The 19,648-nt window shown below is 36.6% G+C and overlaps 2 protein-coding genes across 4 annotated transcripts in view; both read left to right on the top strand.

Moving 5' to 3' along the window:
• The first annotated feature begins 2,678 nt into the window (after positions 1–2,678).
• Positions 2,679–19,648, top strand: part of LOC125853793 (probable protein phosphatase 2C 40) — a 103,199-nt gene continuing 86,229 nt past the window's right edge. Inside the window, exon 1 of one of the 2 annotated variants that reach the window (XM_049533546.1) lies at positions 2,679–2,683. The gene's annotated coding sequence lies outside the window, so the exon portion shown is untranslated. Of the gene's footprint in view, positions 2,684–3,181; positions 3,187–19,648 lie in introns of those variants that run through there. The other variant, XM_049533545.1, reaches the window with a different exon arrangement.
• LOC125853781 (kinesin-like protein KIN-13A) lies at positions 9,808–19,011 on the top strand. 2 transcript variants are annotated; one of them, XM_049533532.1, is made up of 13 exons: positions 9,808–9,968; positions 10,475–10,721; positions 11,278–11,499; positions 12,813–13,004; positions 13,448–13,552; positions 13,681–13,758; positions 13,972–14,053; positions 15,285–15,447; positions 15,968–16,297; positions 16,754–16,972; positions 17,053–17,665; positions 17,837–17,902; positions 18,715–19,011. In XM_049533532.1, exons 2-13 carry the CDS (start codon positions 10,527–10,529, stop codon positions 18,895–18,897), a joined length of 2,448 nt encoding a protein of 815 aa, XP_049389489.1. In that variant the 5' UTR covers positions 9,808–9,968; positions 10,475–10,526; the 3' UTR covers positions 18,898–19,011. The 2 variants fall into 2 exon arrangements, with proteins under 2 accessions (XP_049389489.1, XP_049389490.1); XM_049533533.1 differs by lacking the exon at positions 11,278–11,499.

Here is a 19,648-nt window from a genome sequence, read left to right as displayed (position 1 = left end):
AATAATAATAACAACAACAACAACAACAACAACAACAACAACAACAACAACAATAAGAATAATAACAATAATAATAACAACAATAATAATAACAACAACAACAACAACAACAACAACAACAACAACAACAACAATAATAATAATAATAATAATAATAATAATAGATGTTAGGGTTAATTCAATATGGGCAATTTGGGAATTATATAAAAGAATTAAGGGCAGAAAGGCAATATACTTGGTCAACATAAAAGGACTTTTAAGTTGGAAAAAAAAAACTCCCCTCACCTAGCTTTTAGCTTTTGGCTTAAAATAAGTCATTTTTTACTTAAAATAAGTCACTTTGATAATTGTCAAACACTCTAAAAAGTCAAAATTGACTTTTAAGTCAGTTTGACCAGCTTAAAAGCCCATCCAAACAGGCTCTAAGAATAGTAAACAACACCCTCATAATTAAGGTGCCAGAGAATTTGGATCAGTTTTCATAGCTTAAAACATTTACAATAAACATAATATATTACACAATCGATTCAATAACCAAATGAATACATATACTCAATAACAGTTTTTTCTTCATCAAAATTCCAAAATATAGCTTCTTGTCATTGTTGTGTTCTAAATAACCTTTCCACGGAAAGTCTTCACTTCAAAATTTAGCCTTTATTTTTTTCTTTTTGCCGTGCTGATAAAGATATATGTTAGAATTCTGAGCTTGAAGCTCTTCTAGACAGAGATGAATAAAGAATTAGAAAGAGAGAAGAAGAGAGAATTTTCTATTGATCTGCATAATCGTCTTACATCAATGTGAAGCATTCTCAATGCTTTTATACACACAGATTGCAAAGTTGTAGAAGCATCTAGAAGGTTCTTAACTAACACACCTAATGCACATGTCAGCCTAACAACTTAACAACTTGTAACAAACTTCTCTGTTAACTATCTGTTTCTGTTAACTAACTTTGTGACACCACATTGTGTATCCACATTGTGTATCATCTGATCATTTTAACACACCCCCTCAAGCTGAAGGGTGCAAAACATTAAGCACACCAAGCTTGCCCAAGAGATAAGAATGATGAGCTTGACTGAGCCCCTTTGTCAATAAGTCTGCAAGTTGTTGTCGAGTAGGAACATGTATAGTGTCAACCACCCCTGCTTTGATTTTATCCCGGATGAAGTGGCAGTCTATCTCGATGTGTTTGGTCCTCTCATGAAAGATCGGATTTGCTGCTAATTGTATGGCTGATTTGCTGTCGCTGAGAATATTGATAGGACTTTGAACTGGAACTCCCAATTCAGTGAACAATCCAAGCAACCAAGTGACTTCAGATACAGCTGAAGTCATGCTTCTGTATTCAGCCTCAGCTAAGCTTATGGAAACAGTTTGTTGTTTCTTAGACTTCCAAAACACTAATGACTCACCAAACTTGACCACATAACCTGTAATGGACCTTCTAGTGTTGGGGCATGCAGCCCAATCAGAATCACACCAACAGGTAAGAGTAGTGGTAGGTTTGGCCTACAACCATACACCTTGATCTACTGTGCCTTTTAAGTATCAAACCACCCTAAGTGCTGACTCCCAATGTGACTTCTTTGGGGACTGCATAAACTGACTGAGGGTTTGAACTGCATAGCAAATGTCTGGTCTTGTAATGGTTGCATAGAGAAGCTTACCAACCAGTCTTTGATAAGAAGTAATATCTAGTAGAGGAGCATCCCCAGTAAGACCATTTACCACATCATGATCAACTGAGGTAAGTTTCAAATTGGTCTCAAGAGGAGTGGAAGCAGGCTTGGCACCAGTGAGGCCTACATCAGCAATGAGTTCCAAAACATACTTTCTCTGATTGAGAATAACACCTTTAGGAGATCTGAGGACTTCAATGCCCAAGAAAAACCTGAGCTCACCTAAATCCTTGAGTTTGAACTTATGATGTAGACTGTCTTTAGCTTCAATGATCATTTTCTCATTAGTACATGTGATGAGTAAATCATCAACATAGACAAGAATAACCATTATGTCTGCTCCCCTGGTCAAAGTGAATAAAGAGTAGTCATGAACACTTTGAGTGAAACCAGAGTCCAACAAGGCAGTAGTAAGTTTCAAATTCCATTGTCTAGATGCCTGTTTAAGGCCATACAAAGACTTGAGTAACCTGCATCCTTTGTTCTCCCCTGGCTTCTTAAAACCTTCTGGCATGTCCATGTAGACTTCTTCATCCAAGTCACCTTGAAGAAATGCATTATAAACATCCATTTGGTATAAACTCCAGCCTCTAGAGACAGCTAAAGCAATCACACATCTGACTGTCACCATCTTGGCCACAGGTGAGAATGTATCATGATAGTCTAATCCTTCTTGTTGGCTGTACCCTTTAGCAACTAATCTGGCCTTAAATCTCTCCACTTCACCAGTTGCCTTGTATTTGACCTTGTACACCCATTTAGAACCAATAGTATGCATGCCTTCAGGTAAGTCAACTACCTGCCAAGTCTTATTGTCTTCAAGGGCCTGAATCTCCTGTTGCATGGCAAGAATCCACCTGTCATCCTTGGCTGCCTGTTTGAAGTTCTTAGGCTCTATATAGTCAGACACTTTACACAAATAACTCTTATAACATGAGGTTAACTTCTCATAGCTAAGAAAGTTGGCCAAGGGATGTCTAGTACTGCTTTGCTTCCTGCCAGTAGTGATGTAGTCTTGCAACCAGGTTGGTGCTTTAGTGGGCCTGGAGGTCTGTCTGATAGAAGGTTCCATAGGTGTAAGCATGACAGGAGGGGAAGAATATATATCAGGACTGATGTCTGCAGAACTAGTAGTTGAAAACTGGGAATCATCATTACATATAATCTCAGTAGCATCAGCATTGTCAGTAATATCACCATTAGCCTCAACATCAACATTTTCAGTTGCATCATCATGGGCAGGGTAAGTAATATCTTGAAATAGAGGGGAACCAGCAGAGCTAGTAAACAACTCATTATGTGGTAATGTTGTAGTGAAAGGAAACACATCCTCTTCAAAATGCATATCTCTACTCACATATAACTTGTTTGATCTTAGATCCAACATTATATACCCTTTCTGCAGTTCAGAATNTTACACAAATAACTCTTATAACATGAGGTTAACTTCTCATAGCTAAGAAAGTTGGCCAAGGGATGTCTAGTACTGCTTTGCTTCCTGCCAGTAGTGATGTAGTCTTGCAACCAGGTTGGTGCTTTAGTGGGCCTGGAGGTCTGTCTGATAGAAGGTTCCATAGGTGTAAGCATGACAGGAGGGGAAGAATATATATCAGGACTGATGTCTGCAGAACTAGTAGTTGAAAACTGGGAATCATTATTACATATAATCTCAGTAGCATCAGCATTGTCAGTAATATCACCATTAGCCTCAACATCAACATTTTCAGTTGCATCATCATGGGCAGGGTAAGTAACATCTTGAAATAAAGGGGAACCAGCAGAGCTAGTAAACAACTCATTATGTAGTAATGTTGTAGTGAAAGGAAACACATCCTCTTCAAAATACACATCTCTACTCATAGATAACTTGTTTGATCTTAGATCCAACATTATATACCTTTTCTGCAGTTCAGAATAACCTATGAGAATAGCAGGAGCAGCTCTTTCTCCAAACTTGTCACTTTTAGGCAATACTGTGACATAACCAAGGCATCCTATTACCCTTAGGTGAGATAGAGATGGAGATTTTGAATAAAACATCTCATAAGGACTCACATTATCCAGGGTAGAAGAAGGTAATCTATTCAGCAAATACACTGCAGCTTTGATACATAAACCCCAAAACCTAATGGGCAAATGTGACTGAAATCTGATAGCTCTAGCAATATTCAGAATGTGTCTATGCTTTCTTTCTACTACACCATTTTGTTGTGGTGTGTGGGGGCAACTACTTTGATGCAAGATGCCTAAATCATGAAATAAAGTTGTACATTGAGAGTTAAAAAACTCAGTACCATTGTTTGACCTGACCACTTTCACATGAGAATCAAATTGTGTGGTAACCATTTTGAGGAAAATTTTGATAGCAACAACAGTCTCAGATTTCAATTGTAACAGATAAACTCATGCAAATCTGCTATAGTCATATACAATGGTTAAGAAGTAATGTTTCTTATCTATAGTAGGAGTCTTATAAGGACCCTAGAGATCCATGTGTACAATATCAAATCTCATACAGGCTTTAGAAGTACTGATAGGAAAAGTAAGTCTAGTTTGCTTAGCCAATGGACAAACTGAACACTGAGTGTCACTATGATTTTTTGGAACTAAATTCAAAAAACTTAAAACTTGAGACGAAGGATGTCTAAGCCTTTTATGCCATAGGTGAACATCCTGTATTATTGCTCCTGCAGTCACTAGTGGAGGACCAGAGATGGATTTCTGTCTGTGTACTATTGTAGTGTCTCCCTTGAAAACATACAACCCTCATTCTTCTTTATCAATCCCCTTGACCCTGCCACTGTAGAGGTCCTGAAAGACACAAAAGTCAGGGTAAAAAGATACAAAACAAGATAGCCCCCTTGTGATCTGTGAAACTGACAGGAGGTTGAACTTGAAGTTTGGTACACAGAGGACATTTTTAACACTGTTGTTGTCAAAAATCAATGCCTCACCAACATGACTAATATCTACTTTGTCCCCTGTTGGTAGATGGACCTAATTCTGTTGTGTCTTATCTATGCTATAACTCTTAGTTAATAAGTGTATGTTTGCAGTAATATGATGAGAGGCACCTGAGTCCACTATCCAATTTTGTGTAAAGCCAGTTGACATTAGACAAGTAGTAGCAATACCTGCCATGTTGACTTGCTTAGGTTCCTTCACATCTTTGTTTAGCATCTCCATGATTTGTTTATACTCCTGCTCGGTGAATGCGTGTCCCTTGTGTAAAGTCTTATCCTCATCAAAGCTGGTTAAAGCCTCCTGTGAATGGAAAATACCAGCAGCATGATTTGCTGAATGCTGTCCTGCATAGTGTGAGGATCCTGCAGAATTTTTTACATTGTTAGCTGGAAATTGCTTACCACCATCACCACTGTAAGAGGCTCCTGATGCATTTCTCAGATTATTAGACTTCCTTCTATTCTTCCAGTCATCATGATAACCTATCAGCTTGTAACAATTCTCCTTGGTATGACCAGTAAAGTGACAAAACTCACACTTTCTTCCTTTGTAATATTCCTTTCCTTGACTCTTATGCACATTCATAGCCATTGGATCAGGTTTTTGAATGACATTTGCTACATAGTTTGAATGTTGAATCTCATCTTCAATGATCATAGTATAAGCTTAATTTATGGTAGGTGTGGCTCCTTTGAGCAGGATCTGCCTACGAGCTTGGTCATAAGACTCATTCAAACCACTCAAAAATTGTATCAATCTCAACTGTTGTATATGATCAACATAATCCTTTGATTGAGGACATGTACAACCAGGACTGGGAACTACAGCATCATATTCATTCCAAAGAGTCTTCAGTTTTGTAAAGTAAAGAGATACTGAATCTGTACCTTGATCCAGAGTAGTGATTTCTCTATGTAGCTGGTATATTCTCATGCGATTCACCTTATCAAACCTTTCCTTCAGATCAGCCCAAACTGAGAAAGCATTTGTGGCATATACAATTCCACTTAAGAGATCTTCACTAACTGTATTCATTATCCAAGATAACACGATTGCATTACAAGTTTCCCACTGCTCATGTAATTCATCTTTGTACAGAGCTCTGGTGCAAGCTCCTGTAACAAAACCATATTTCCTCTTCCCTAACAAAGCAATCCTCATTAACCTACTCCAGATCCCATAGTTTTCTGATCCTGTCAACTTGATGGGAACCAAAACAGATCCTGAAGTATCTGACTGGCCAATGTACAGAGGATCATTTTGATCTATCCTTGGAATCGGCATTGCTACAATCTTCAACTACTTCAACTACCTTGCTGAAGTATCTCTAATCTGAGTAATAATACTGCTCCTAATTAGCTAGGATCGAGTGCTTTGATACCATGTTAGAATTCTGAGCTTGAAGCTCTTCTAGACAGAGATGATCAAAGAATTAGAAAGAGAGAAGAAGAGAGAATTTTCTATTGATCTGCATAATCGTCTTAATCAATGTGAAGCATTCTCAATGCTTTTATACACACAGATTGCAAAGTTGTAGAAGCATCTAGAAGGTTCTTAACTAACACACCTAATGCACATGTCAGCCTAACAACTTAACAGCTTGTAACAAACTTCTCTGTTAACTAATTTTGTGACACCACATTCTGTATCATCTGATCATTTTAACAATATAATTACTTCCTGGCAAGTAAGGATAAATTTTCAATTATTTTAACTAAAAAAAAGAGCAATTATGTGAAGAAATAATGTTAAAATATCAATTATATTAATAGAATACAATATTACTTTAACTATGAGTTAAATAACAAGCACACACTTGTATAAGAGGACTTGTTGATTCATGATAAACCATTACAAGTAAAGCAGAAGCTCCAAGTGAAAATTTTCTTGTTCTATATTTAGAAAGTAGAAGCTAAAGTATTCTAATTGCTTTTTCACTATAGCAATGTTGAAGTATTCAAATTATTTTCTTCACTGTACAAAAGGTACCAAAAATGCACCTCAGAAAGTATCTATATCTTAAATACAGTGTGTGCATGACTTAGAAAGATATGACTATTACTATTTAATTGAATCAAAAGAAATATAAATCACTTACCATTGCTTCATATGTTGTTGAATTTTCCATTTAAGCTTGCTATCACTGATAGTGAGGACGCGGAGTAGGATTAACAATAACAAGATGAGTAATGAGATGTTTCTTTACAAGGTCCCAAAATTTTCATCACCTCTCTTCATATATAATTCAAGTGGATCGAAATCTAGTTGATACGAATTATTATCAGCCATAAAAAAGATACCTATGAAACGAAAAACACATAAAAGTAAACTTAAATGTAAATCTGAATTGCTAGTCTGAGAAGATTACGCGCAAATCAAAATAAAATTATTAAAATAGACAATATCCTATAACACAAGGTAAGTAGGATCAAACATCCTCTAAATCTTTTAAACTAGTATTACCACGCCACGCCACGCCACGCCAACTATTCCTCAAAAACATACTGGCTATTTTCCTATTCACTTTTGGGTTTGGTATTGCTTATCGACAGAGTATCCTCTGTTATTTATTTCTGCTTGGACTTTTTAGGGGATAAGTGCAATCAACAAGGGCTCAATTTGTGTGAGTAGTTTTTTTCTTTTTATGACCTTCCTTTTATCTATATCCACTGACCAAGTTTTTTTTTAGTGAACTAAGTATAATTTAGCATAATATTTTTTTATGACAAGAAAAACTCGCAGTCACTACCCTTTAGATGCACACAGGGTTTTACCTTGCTCCTAATAATTTAGCACAACTATTTTAGTGAATTAAGACTGCATTTGAGAATTACATCTATGTAATGGTTACATACATCATATTGATGCAGTGGTTACAAATTACTACGTACACCCAATCTAGTCACCTGAGAGCAAATACAGTTTTGTATTGTTCATATTACAAAAGGGAAGTCGAGTCTTACTGATAGAGCTAATGAAACACTTAGCTTAATAGTGCAACAATGCAAGTCTTACAGTTTAGATCGACTTCTAAGCTGAATGACTCATTAGCTACAAAAAAAAAAACAGAAGGGTCTCTCTTGCAAAATTGCCTCATATCAAATATTTTAGAGGTAAGATTGACACTTTTTTCCATATAAATTAGAGCAGCTGACAGCGGCAAGAAATTTTGAAATTACTGAGTTAACGATGATAATATATGTGAGTTACATAAAAAAAAAGTAGACATACCTCATCCTTTTAACGATAAAGATGAGACATTTACAAAGGAAAATAATTGCCCCTAACCCTTTATAAAATTAGATTTCACCTAATCAAATCTAGATAGACAGAATTATGAACTTTATGTCAGCTAAATTGTGGGAATATTAAGATGTAATCCAAGTATTACTTCTACTATGTAAAGAGAAATCATACCTCAAGCATAAAAAAACTATGTTCTATACTTTTCGAAAGATTTATGATAGTAAAGTTGTCCTGAATCTCATTCTTCCGTCAACATCGACGGTGATGGATTAGGCACAGAGCAGCAAGGGTTGGGAACGTCAATGAATCTAATGGGGAGGCTGCATAAGGGTTTTGAAACGCATAACATGGTGATGCGAACGACATCGTTTGTTTTAGTTGGGGGATAAGTTACTTTTTAAGCTTAAAACGTTATTGACAGTAAGGTTTTATACGTTAACGTTTTCAGTCTGTTTACTCCGTCAAATGTTTGTCCTTTTGTCATTTATTTTTTTTAATAAAATAATACCTAATAAGTTACTGTCAAGTACGTTTATACTAGTTTTGTAAAAAAATCAAAAAACATACTATTTTGGTGAATTAATTTAAATAATGACTTATTTTGGTAAAAAAATCATAAATGTACATTCTGTTTCCAATAAATCCTTGCATCATCTGTTTTTTTGAATGTAAATACATATTTGGCAAGGAGCACTGAGATGGTTGAGATGACAATGACAGATCCTCCCTTTGGACCAAGAATGGAACTAAAGGTACTACAACAACAAATCAAAAGTAGCACAAAATGCTCTCCGGAAAGTCTGCTTTGCAGCACTGGTATATATATGAGGTTTAGTGTGAGAGAGATGCCACGGTATTCTAGCGTGTTACCAAAACAAAAGAGCCTTACTTCATACTATATATAGACAAATATGTGCATAAAAGTGAGGGGCAATAGAAAACTGTTTGAAACTATTTGTTCTCCATACAAATATTGTTTTTTAGCTGTCATAGGCTACTATAAGTAAAGAATAATGAGCAGCCAGAATGTTCGTTAGCTATATTTTATAAATATGATTTGATGATTAATAAAATGTCTCGTTAATTCCCAAAAAAAAAAACAAACAAATATAGAACTAAAAGAGGACATAGAAAATAATAGGAAAAAGATAACATAGCATTAAAAAAATTATTACTATTTCATACTATAAGAAAAACATAATTTTCTTGGACTAAGTAAAAAATGCATATCACATATATAGTTGAAACGGAGAAAGTAATGGTACTATGAATATTTTGTGATTTTGTTTTTCGCAATTATATAAATTTATATTTTCTTTTTAATCTATTGTTTATTCTCACTATTTTTTTTTATTTACAAAAGTTAGTAGGTTAAGGATGGAAACTCAAAAAATCAATATCTTATATTCATGAAAGTATAAATTAACTGATGATAGTTTCTTTTAACTATCAAAATATTCCCCTTAATACATTTTAAAAAATATGTAGAATTATGCTAGGTGATAGGTGCAAATATAGACATTTGGTGAGATTTATTAAGCACTATTGATGCTTTATAGGTGATTAAAAAGCACTAATCACCCTACTTAGACAGCAAGTATATTTCAAACTCCTTAATGAGTAATCTTTAAGTTTACTTTTACATAACAAAATTAAATGAAAATATATCTATTTTTTGTTACATATCCAAGGGTATTTTATAGTACTTCAACGGCTCCACCAAATTTCCTGTGTCACAGCACCAAATTTAGCTGTTTAATGCAAGCTCTATGGGCTCCACTCAGAAAACATTAAAGCATGCGAATTAATAATGTGAATGACCAAACTTCAAACCAATTGAGTTAATACATCAATATATATATATATATACAAAATCGATGGATATACTCCCTCTTTCAAGAAATTAATTATTACTACTATGATAAAAAATGAAAAAGAAGCTTCACATAATCATCCCTTCCAAGCAAATTTCTAAATCCAATCCGAGAAATTAGGGTTGTTTCCTTTCTGGGTTTAATCCATTTTTACTCAAATCTTCTTTTGGATAATCCAATTCAGCTCTTATTTTTCAGGTATTGCATTTCAGTTCTATAAATGTTTATGATTCTATATATGTGTTTAATCTTATTTTTCTCTTAATTTTTTGTGGGTTTGTTGATTTTTTTCATGCATTGTATTGTTAGGTAGACTTAAAGTAATTGCATTTCAAGATTAAGATCGAAATCGACTGCTTTTCTGGGTTGTTTCATACTGAAATTGGTGAATTTACACGTTACGTGAATACCCTTATTTGATTTGGACGTTTTGCTTTCATGTGAGTGTCCTTTTTTTCCAAAGATTAGTTCTTGAAGAATGATCTACCAGTTTTTTTTCCCTACTTTTTTGGTTGCTTTGATTAGAAATAAACGGTCCAAATGGAGAAAAATGGACTCAGAGGATTCTTATAACTTACTCCAACTAGTTTGAGATTGAGATGTAGTTGTTGTTTCTAGGTGGAGTTAGAATTGAAATAATTGGGAAAAAGTCCAGCTTTTGATTTTTTTTTTTCTGTTTTGGTTTCTTTGTGGTGTTGTTGAAGTATTGCATAGAAGATCTTAAAATTGGCTCCTCAAAGGAGATTGCAGCGCCACATGGGTGGCCACACGCAGCAGAGCAATCCGGCAGCTACTGCTGTGTATGATCACCCAGGCAATGCTGGTCCCACTGGTGACGCGGGTGATGCTGTCATGGCACGATGGCTTCAGTCTGCTGGGTTACAACATCTGGCCTCTCCCCTGGCGTCTACGGGTGTCGATCAACGTCTCCTTCCTAACCTGCTTATGCAGGTAAATCTTAATTTTGATAATGTGTACATTTTACTCGAATCTAGACTTTAGAGCTTAGTAAAGAACTGAGAAACTTGTTGTGATTCACTTCATTGTAGTTTTAGTTTGATTTATCCTAGCTTCAATGGTGCAAAGATGGATTTTGAGGATTTATATGAGGCATGACGTTATTCTATTTTCTACTCTGGTCCCATTGGTCCTTCTAGTTGGTTTATACCTCCTACTGACTACCAATGTGACTAGTGAGGATAAAATTGTAGACTATCTTCCCACATTCCTGGACACTGTGGTTTAGGTAATTTCTCAGTTTTTATTTTTACTCAAAGGAGGAGCATTGCATCCTTGTAAACTCCATTGGCCTTACTTGAAATGTTTGGTTACTGTCAGTCACACCGTATTGAGGAGTTTATCACAGGCATTTATACTTTCCTTTGCCACCCCTTGTTCCCTTTCATTTTAACATGACCATGTGGCCTTATCGTGGCATTCTTAGTTTGTATAAATGTTTCTCATTAAGTTTGTTAGTAACGGGGGAGGCTTGGAATATTGTTTAAAGGGATATGGAGCGCAATCTATGGAGGAGAAGCAGAGGCTTCTCAAATTAATGAGAAATCTCAACTTTAATGGTGAATCTGCTTCCGAGCCATATACTCCAACTACACAGAGTCCTGGAGGGATTGGAGCATCCGAAGGTTACTATTCTCCTGAGTTCAGAGGAGACTTTGGGGATGGGCTTCTGGATCTGCATTCTATGGATGATACAGAGCTCTTATCTGAGGTATGAAAATATTCGACTTCGGCACTTCTATTATAATTTATAAGTATACATTGTTTAAGCATTTCAAAATGAAATAATAAAAAGCACATTGTTAAGCTGGGGACATCTATTAGTTGTGCGGTGTTCAGCTGGATATGATAAAGCACGGCTTTTCTCCCCGGCCATTCCCATTTTACCTGCCCCTACACGCCATCCCCCAACCCCCACCAAAAAGGAGAATTACAATGAAAGAGAGGAAAAGGAAGAAGGATATAGACAAGGGTTACTGAATATGGGTTCATTCAAGTAAATAATTGATCCTTTCACTAGAGCCTTTCCGTCCATTTTTCGGAATTGTACTTAACAGTAAAATATTACTGTTGTCATATATTTCAGCAGTAATGGATATCACTGGGATTATTATATAAAGATGAAATTAGATTAACATTTGGATGCATTTGACAATGTGTTGTCAAGCTCAAAAATGCAGAGAGGATGCTTAATACCAAATGAAAATATGTATTTTGATGCTTTTTCTCAGATAAGTGTTAATTTCCAAGCATTTCTTGCCTATTAAAGGTTGTGAGAGCATGCATTGCACAATCAGCAAAACTTCATTACCTTCTTGGATAATGTGTTTTAAACGAAGACCACTATGGATTTAGTCAACATTGTGCTTGTTAAAGATTGAAGCTTTCCAGAATTTAAAGAGGTTGTGATGCAGCTGTTTTCTTTCTTTTATAGCCATTACTCTCTTAGTTAGAATCACTTTGTAATTTGTTCTAGTAAGTACGTTGTGGTCTTATTGGGGAAGTGAAGAACATAAGATGTGTCTATAGCAGTGTTATCAAAGGCGAAATGCGCAAAAAGGCTCTAAGGTCAGTGGAGGCTTTAATCACAAAGCGCAAATAAAGCGTGGACTTTAATGAAAAAAGGCGCAAAGGGAGAAAAAACACAAATATATATGTTTAGTCCAAGACTAATCATTATAAACATGAATGACAAATATATGACCAAAGAAATTATACAAAAAATTATAATTAAGTGAAATATTAATTGTTTAGTGTCACTTCTTCATAAGAGGCTCATTGGCAAGGAAAACTTTGTTTTAGAACCTTGTTGAAGACACTAAAGCGCACATAAAGTGAGGCAAAGCGCTCAACACATTTTGAGCCTCGTTTCAGGGCTTAAGCGTGCTTAAAGCGCGCCTTTGATAACACTGGTCTATAGTTATATCTGATTTCATTTCTTGTCATTAAGTGAAACTGCCCCCTGCTGTCTGTCGTATAGAAGAGAATTGTTGAGTACTAATGTTTGCTTTATTTTCAATATAGCATGTTAATTCTGAACCATTTGAGCCATCACATTTTATGCCGGCAGTAAACTACTCCTTTGATCGAGACTTTGATGCTCCTACCAGTCAGCAGCAAAAGCCATCTCCAGACACTGATGCTGCAGCTGGATTTCCGCCAGTTGATAAAGAAAACAATGCAAGGGAAAACAACGTGGCAAAGATTAAAGTAGTGGTATGTCAGTTCTGCATGTACTATAACTTAATGTGCGGTTCATGACCCTCTTTCTTTATAAGAAAATGTGTTCTTTATTCTGCAATTCGAACTGATATAGAAGCACCCAAGGGTGTGGCCTAGTGGTCAATGAAGTGGTTGAGAACCCTGGTCTCAGGTTCAAAAGCTTAGCGGATTTATTCTTCCCAGCTGCCCTAACCTTGGTGGACAGAGTTATCTAGTATATATTGCCGGTGGGAGGTGACATGTATCCCGCGGAATAAGTCGAGGTGCGCAAAAGCTGGCCCAGACACCACGGTCATAGAAAAGAAAAACTGATATAGACTAGATTTGGGAAGTAGGTAGTATCTGGTAATACTACTAAATGTTCTTTTACCGCTCCTTAAATTTCGAAAACTGATATACTACACAATTTTCTAAAGCTGACAATTGTGTGTGGATAGGTGCGTAAAAGACCTGTAAATAAGAAGGAGATTGCTCGGAAAGAGGATGACATTGTCACTATATCTGACAACGCTTCTCTCATTGTTCATGAACCCAAGCTTAAGGTTTGTGATTTGTAGTTACAGATTTTTGACACTTGCATCATACGCTATGGAGAGCTGATGATGCTTTTCGGTGGCTTATTTGACCTTTTAAGTCTTTGAGGAACTGAGTTTTGGTTTCATTATGGAAGGTGGATTTGACAGCTTATGTGGAGAAGCATGAGTTCTGTTTTGATGCTGTCCTAGATGAACATGTTACTAATGATGAGGTATTATTTCATCAGACAAATGGAAATACTAATCCCAAAGACAATTGATTTATGTGCTTGTCCTGCGATCATGTCAAAAATGATTTAGACTGCCTTGAGTTTTTGCTTTGCAAGGATTGGTGTTTTCCATTCTTTGACATATAAAACATTTCCAACTTAATGTGTTAGGTTCCAGTTTTCTATCATGGTTGTGCCTTATGCAATACTTTGCAGGTTTATCGGGTTACTGTGCAACCAATTATTCCTATTATATTTCAGCGCACAAAAGCAACATGTTTCGCTTATGGCCAAACAGGTGTGTCTGTATTTCTTCACATGTTTGTTTCAGTTTTTTTTAATATAAGGTACTCATTCATTTTTCTGGTAGTTAATATAGGGTGCTCAATTATCTCCTCGCCTTTAGATAATTGCTGCTAGATTTGTTGTATAGTTCTCTGTGTTTGGTATTTAAGTTTTGGGAGAATTTGTAGAAGGGAAACAAGCTTGGCAGATGAGATCCAAGATGAAGGAGCTCTTAAAAATCATGTTGAGATTTTTCCAATTTGGAGTTATGTCGTGATCTCATTTATCTAATCTTGTTTGTATGACCAGTGCAAATTTATGAAATGGACCTTTAAATTCTTAACTGGTAGGTGCAAAATATAGTTAGGTCTGGTCTTGTTTGACCTGCTTGGTCAAAAGATGCTCATTAGAACAGTGAGTTATTGAATGCACGAGGGGAAATCCTTTGGAATGTTTTTCCTTCTGGAGTTGAAGGAATAATCATTGACGACCCTTCTTTAATATTTATGGCATCATAGTAAGTGGTATACCTACACCCCGCATGCACACTCACTATATATCTATATACGTCAAACTTTCTAGCCTTTCGAAAACACACTCTAACCCCTGAACTTCCCTCCTAGATGCGGGTGCTTTACTTCCTGCTCTTTCTCCATTCAGAGAATAGGGTCTGAAAGGACTCAGCATTGAGGCCAGAATGGTGGGGAAAGAGGACCCCCCTACTTCAATGGAAAGTGGGGAATCGCCGCGACTTTGTTTGGTCTTCCTCTTTCCTTCGGCCCATGTTTCAAAGCTAGCAAAAAGTTTGAGCCTTCGGGATCTCTCTTGAACAGCGGTCGGTCAGTCCTTTTCTTCTTTTTATGTATGCCAATAGGAACTTCGATGGATTGATTTGTTGGTGCTGCCTCAGCATAGGGAAAAGGAAAAGGACAGGTTGTTTCAAGATTAGTCAGTTTTCAAGAGGGGAAAGTTCTTATAATATGTACGCATGGGACTATTGCAGCTTCCACTTCCTTTTTCCATGGTCAGAAATGGACCACATGACACTAAGCCATTGTATTTTTTATGTTTACCTTGGTTTCTCTTTATGAGTGTCTATTAATGGAAGTTTCTATAAGCCTGTAACTATTGAATTTGTATTTCTTCTTGCTGTTATTGGTTTGTTTTCTGTTACTCTCAGCATCTGCGTAGTTGGTTATCTTCAAATTCACTTATGTCCTTTTCCTTTCTTTTTTTGATGTCAGGGAGTGGTAAGACGTACACTATGCAACCTTTGCCTCTTAGAGCTGCGGAAGATCTTATGAGATTGTTGCATCAGCCAGTGTATCGTAGCCAGAAATTTAAGTTGTGGCTTAGTTTTTTTGAAATATATGGTGGTAAACTGTTCGATCTTCTCAGTGATAGAAAGTTAGTATCCTTATCCTTCTATGTGGGACATCTATTTCTCTTATCCTTCTATGTGGGATGTCAATATGCAATCTATTACTTATCAAAAAAGCATGCATATGAACATATATATATTTTGTGTGTGTGTGTGTGTGTGTGAGAGAGAGAGAGAGAGAGAGAGACTACTGAGTAGATGTCATGCCTGAGATATAAATCTAAAAACTTTGGATTAATTTTTCTGTGTTTCTTGTTTTCTAACCTAGAGCCTTTCAGTAGGTCTCTGTTATATAATATGGAGTCATGACTCATGAGATTGGGGCATCTCTTACTTTATTTTCGTACCGTATGAAATTACAGAAACTAAGAGCTCAGTGTGGCAGAGTGTATGCACATATTGCATTCTTTTTTGTCCTGGGCCATCCAACTTGTAGATAATGTGAAATCTTCACATAGTTAGTTTCATGAATTTATTGCCTCATGTCTCACTTTTTTTTTTCTTTTATCAATGTTTTACCAAATTAACTCCATTACGTTTATGCAGGAAACTCTGTATGAGGGAAGATGGCCGACAACAGGTTTGCATTGTTGGACTCCAAGAATTTGAAGTTTCAGACGTGCAGATTGTGAAAGAATATATCGTGAGGGGAAATGCTGCTAGGAGTACAGGTTCCACTGGTGCAAATGAGGAATCATCAAGGTCACACGCAATATTACAGCTGGTTGTCAAGAAGCACAATGAGGTGAAGGACTCCAAGCGAAATAATGATGGAAATGATTCTAAGGGTGGCAAAGTGATCGGGAAGATTTCCTTTATTGATCTTGCAGGAAGTGAGAGAGGTGCAGACACCACTGATAATGACCGACAAACAAGGTAAGTTTTCATGGGACACACATCTTGATGCTCGGCAGTTCTTTTTAGTGTGGAATAAATAAAAGTTGATGTCCTGAAGACCAAGCCTATGTTTTTTCATTATTACTGCAAGCAAGGACGCCATGAAGTATGATGCTTTAAGTATTGACTTTAAACAGTAGAGTATTTTTCCCTAAAAGTTTTGTTTGAAATTTCATGACATAGTATATATAAAAGATTTTTGTAGGGAAAAGGGTGAAAGATGCCCTTGAACTATTCGAAATAGGTCAAACTTACCCTCCATTGTATTTTTTGGCACAAAAATGCTCTCCAACTAGTCAAATAGCTCAAAAATACCCATCCTACTAACAGTTGTTCCAAAACAGGGAAAAAGAGGCCAAATCACTTGCAGTTTACATGCCCTGATGCTGGTATGCTAAAGTACTATTTTGAACCTACATTTTCATTTGTTTCCAGGATTGAGGGAGCAGAAATTAACAAGAGCTTGTTGGCTCTTAAAGAGTGTATTCGTGCTCTTGACAATGACCAGATCCATATTCCATTCCGTGGGAGCAAACTTACTGAGGTGCTTCGTGACTCCTTCGTTGGCAACTCAAGAACTGTTATGATTTCTTGCATTTCTCCTAATGCTGGATCATGTGAACACACACTCAACACATTAAGATATGCAGACAGGTATCGTCACTTTTATTGTATGAGTTGAATGTTTGTTTTCGTTTATTATGTATTGCAGCCTATTGACATTTGATCAACAGGGTCAAAAGTCTATCTAAAAGTGGAAACACAAAAAAGGATCAGAATGCAGGCAGAATACTCCCGATGATGAAGGAACCTTCTTCTGCACCAACTTTGGTTGCTTCCACTGAGGCAGAAGATGATAGTGAGCAACCTCAAGAGTCAAAAGTATCAGAAGTAAGTAGAAGGATGGAGAGAGAAAGTACATCTTACAATCCCTCTAGTGAGCGCAACCAAACCTCTAATTTTGCTTCAACTCATACCTTCACTGGGTGGGAAGAAAGTGGGACAAATTCTGCTGGTCTGGAGAGGGACAAGTTTGAAATGAAGCATAGCTATCGTGTTCCAGCTGGTCAGAAAATGTACCCAACACCAAACATGCAAAGTTCAGCTGATACAGAAGACAAGGTGCAGAAAGTGTCTCCACCTCGGAGGAAAGTTTCTAGAGATGAGAAACCCGAAAAGCCAGAAAGGCCAGGAAACGGGTCAAGAATTGATGTTTCAAGCGCAGACTCATTGTCTACAAGTTACAAACAACAAAGTACGAATAGCTCCAACATAAAAAGTATTGGAACAAGACAAAATGAACTTAATTCACCCCCTCGTGATGACAATATCAATGAGATACTGGAGGTTAACATACACTCTGCCTTCACTTTGTTACCCTTTGCATTGTTTTTTTATGCTTTCATTTCTTTTTTGTTTTTCTGGTTATTGAGGAGGGGCAGTATTTGTTCTTCTACTTGAAAAACTGTCATGAACTCCCCATTGGCATCTGCTAATTTTCTTTCCTTCTGTGTGAAGGAAGAAGAGGCCCTGATAACTGCCCATAGAAAAGAAATTGAAGATACAATGGAGATCGTTCGTGAAGTAAGCAAAATCTCCAATAACATTCTTAAACTCAACTCCTTTCAAAACCTAGGAATATTTGTTGGTGCATTGCCAGGAAATTTCCTCTATTTCAGTGACATGCATAGTAGTTGTCAACTGTGTTATTTCCCCTAGTCATCTAAATTCTTGAATCTTTTTTGGTATTTATTTTAGATGCGATGTCCATTCATCCAAGAGTTTAGATGCTTTTATCTGTGAAGCAACACAAGTCATGGGTGATCCCATGTCTATAAGATTTTCATGCTTGCTTGAAAGCATGAAATGTACTTCACCCTTTTTTGGTTAAAACCTTTGCTCACCCATTTTTCTTCCTACCATCTTCCCGTGTTTTTGTGTGCTATGGTTCCTTAGATCCTAAGTTGCTTGGACTCTCCAGAAATGTTGCCGCACCCATGTCGGATCCTTCAAAAATACACTGTTTTTGGAGGATCCGACACGCACCCATCGACATTTTTGAAGAGTCCGAGCAACATAGCTTAAATCAGATCTGTGAGGGCAGTAGGAAAATTCATCACTTATTTTGCCTTATTTGTCACAAATAGAAATTCAGCGATTCTGTGACATTTATCTGGAAACAGCACAGCTTCAAATTTTTGTCCATACTTCTTTTTTCTGTTTGTCTAGTGATGATATTTTCAGTGATCATTGTATTGTGTGAACTTCTATTATACCCTCTTGAGTTCCTATAAACAAAACCAATTAAAAAATAAATAAATTATGTTGGGAAGAAATATATGAGACCGTCAGTGATGTGCTTGAGATGATTAATACATTTTGCCTTCCACTACCAGGAAATGAAACTGTTGGCTGAAGTCGATCAACCTGGTAGTCTCATCGATAATTATGTCACACAGCTGAGCTTTGTTCTATCACGCAAAGCAGCAAGTCTGGTCAGCCTCCAGGCTCGCCTTGCCAGGTTCCAGCATCAATTGAAAGAGCAGGAAATACTGAGTCGAAAGAGGGGACCACGCTAGGCTACAAGTTACATGGATACAATCAGAGGGACGCCTATTTCTACTTTCTTTTTACTTCTCTCTTTTGTAATTATTTTAAGAAATATCTTATTCCTCTTGTGCCAAATGTGTACACAAACCTCCTTTTCAAAAAATGTGTACACAAACCATCAAGAAGTTCCATTGAGCAAATTTACTTAAAGAGGAAAAAATGGTGACCACTTCTGAGCTTTTGCACAAACAAAGCAAAAGGTGTTTTAACATTGCTTTTGTACCATGCTGCTCCAGTTACAGTTTAAGAAATCTCTCCGGATTCTCTGGTGAAGGAACGGCTCAGAGTTCTAAATTGGCACCATGGACAGTAGTCTGTATATGTTACTGTGTTATCACTTATCGGGAATGTATTATTCCAGCTAATACTGCATTTCTCAGTGCTTAAGTGGTTGCAGCTGAAAAGTAAAGAAAAGCCTTATAATCGACAATGGAATTGATATACTTTGTGTATAGAACAGTTGTTGTTAGTGTCTGTTCCGACTTTAGCGTTTACTGTTTGTTGTTCTTATATCCAAAACATTTAGAATTTTTCCTTGTGTTTCAGCAATCAAGCATGTTCATCAGTTTCACTTTAACTGCTATATGATACTTCATTGTGTTTCAGCAAATATTCAAGCTAGTTCATCAGTTCCACTCATCCCACTCGCTGCTAATATGCCCAGTCCGTGACCAATTATTCATCGCAAAAGGGATGATATTAATTGATCAAACTTAACGT

Source organism: Solanum stenotomum, chromosome 1 (assembly GCF_019186545.1).
Source record: "Solanum stenotomum isolate F172 chromosome 1, ASM1918654v1, whole genome shotgun sequence".
Lineage (NCBI taxonomy): Eukaryota > Viridiplantae > Streptophyta > Magnoliopsida > Solanales > Solanaceae > Solanum > Solanum stenotomum.
Note: the sequence above shows the minus strand (reverse complement) of the source record. Positions and strands in the feature narration are given on the sequence as shown.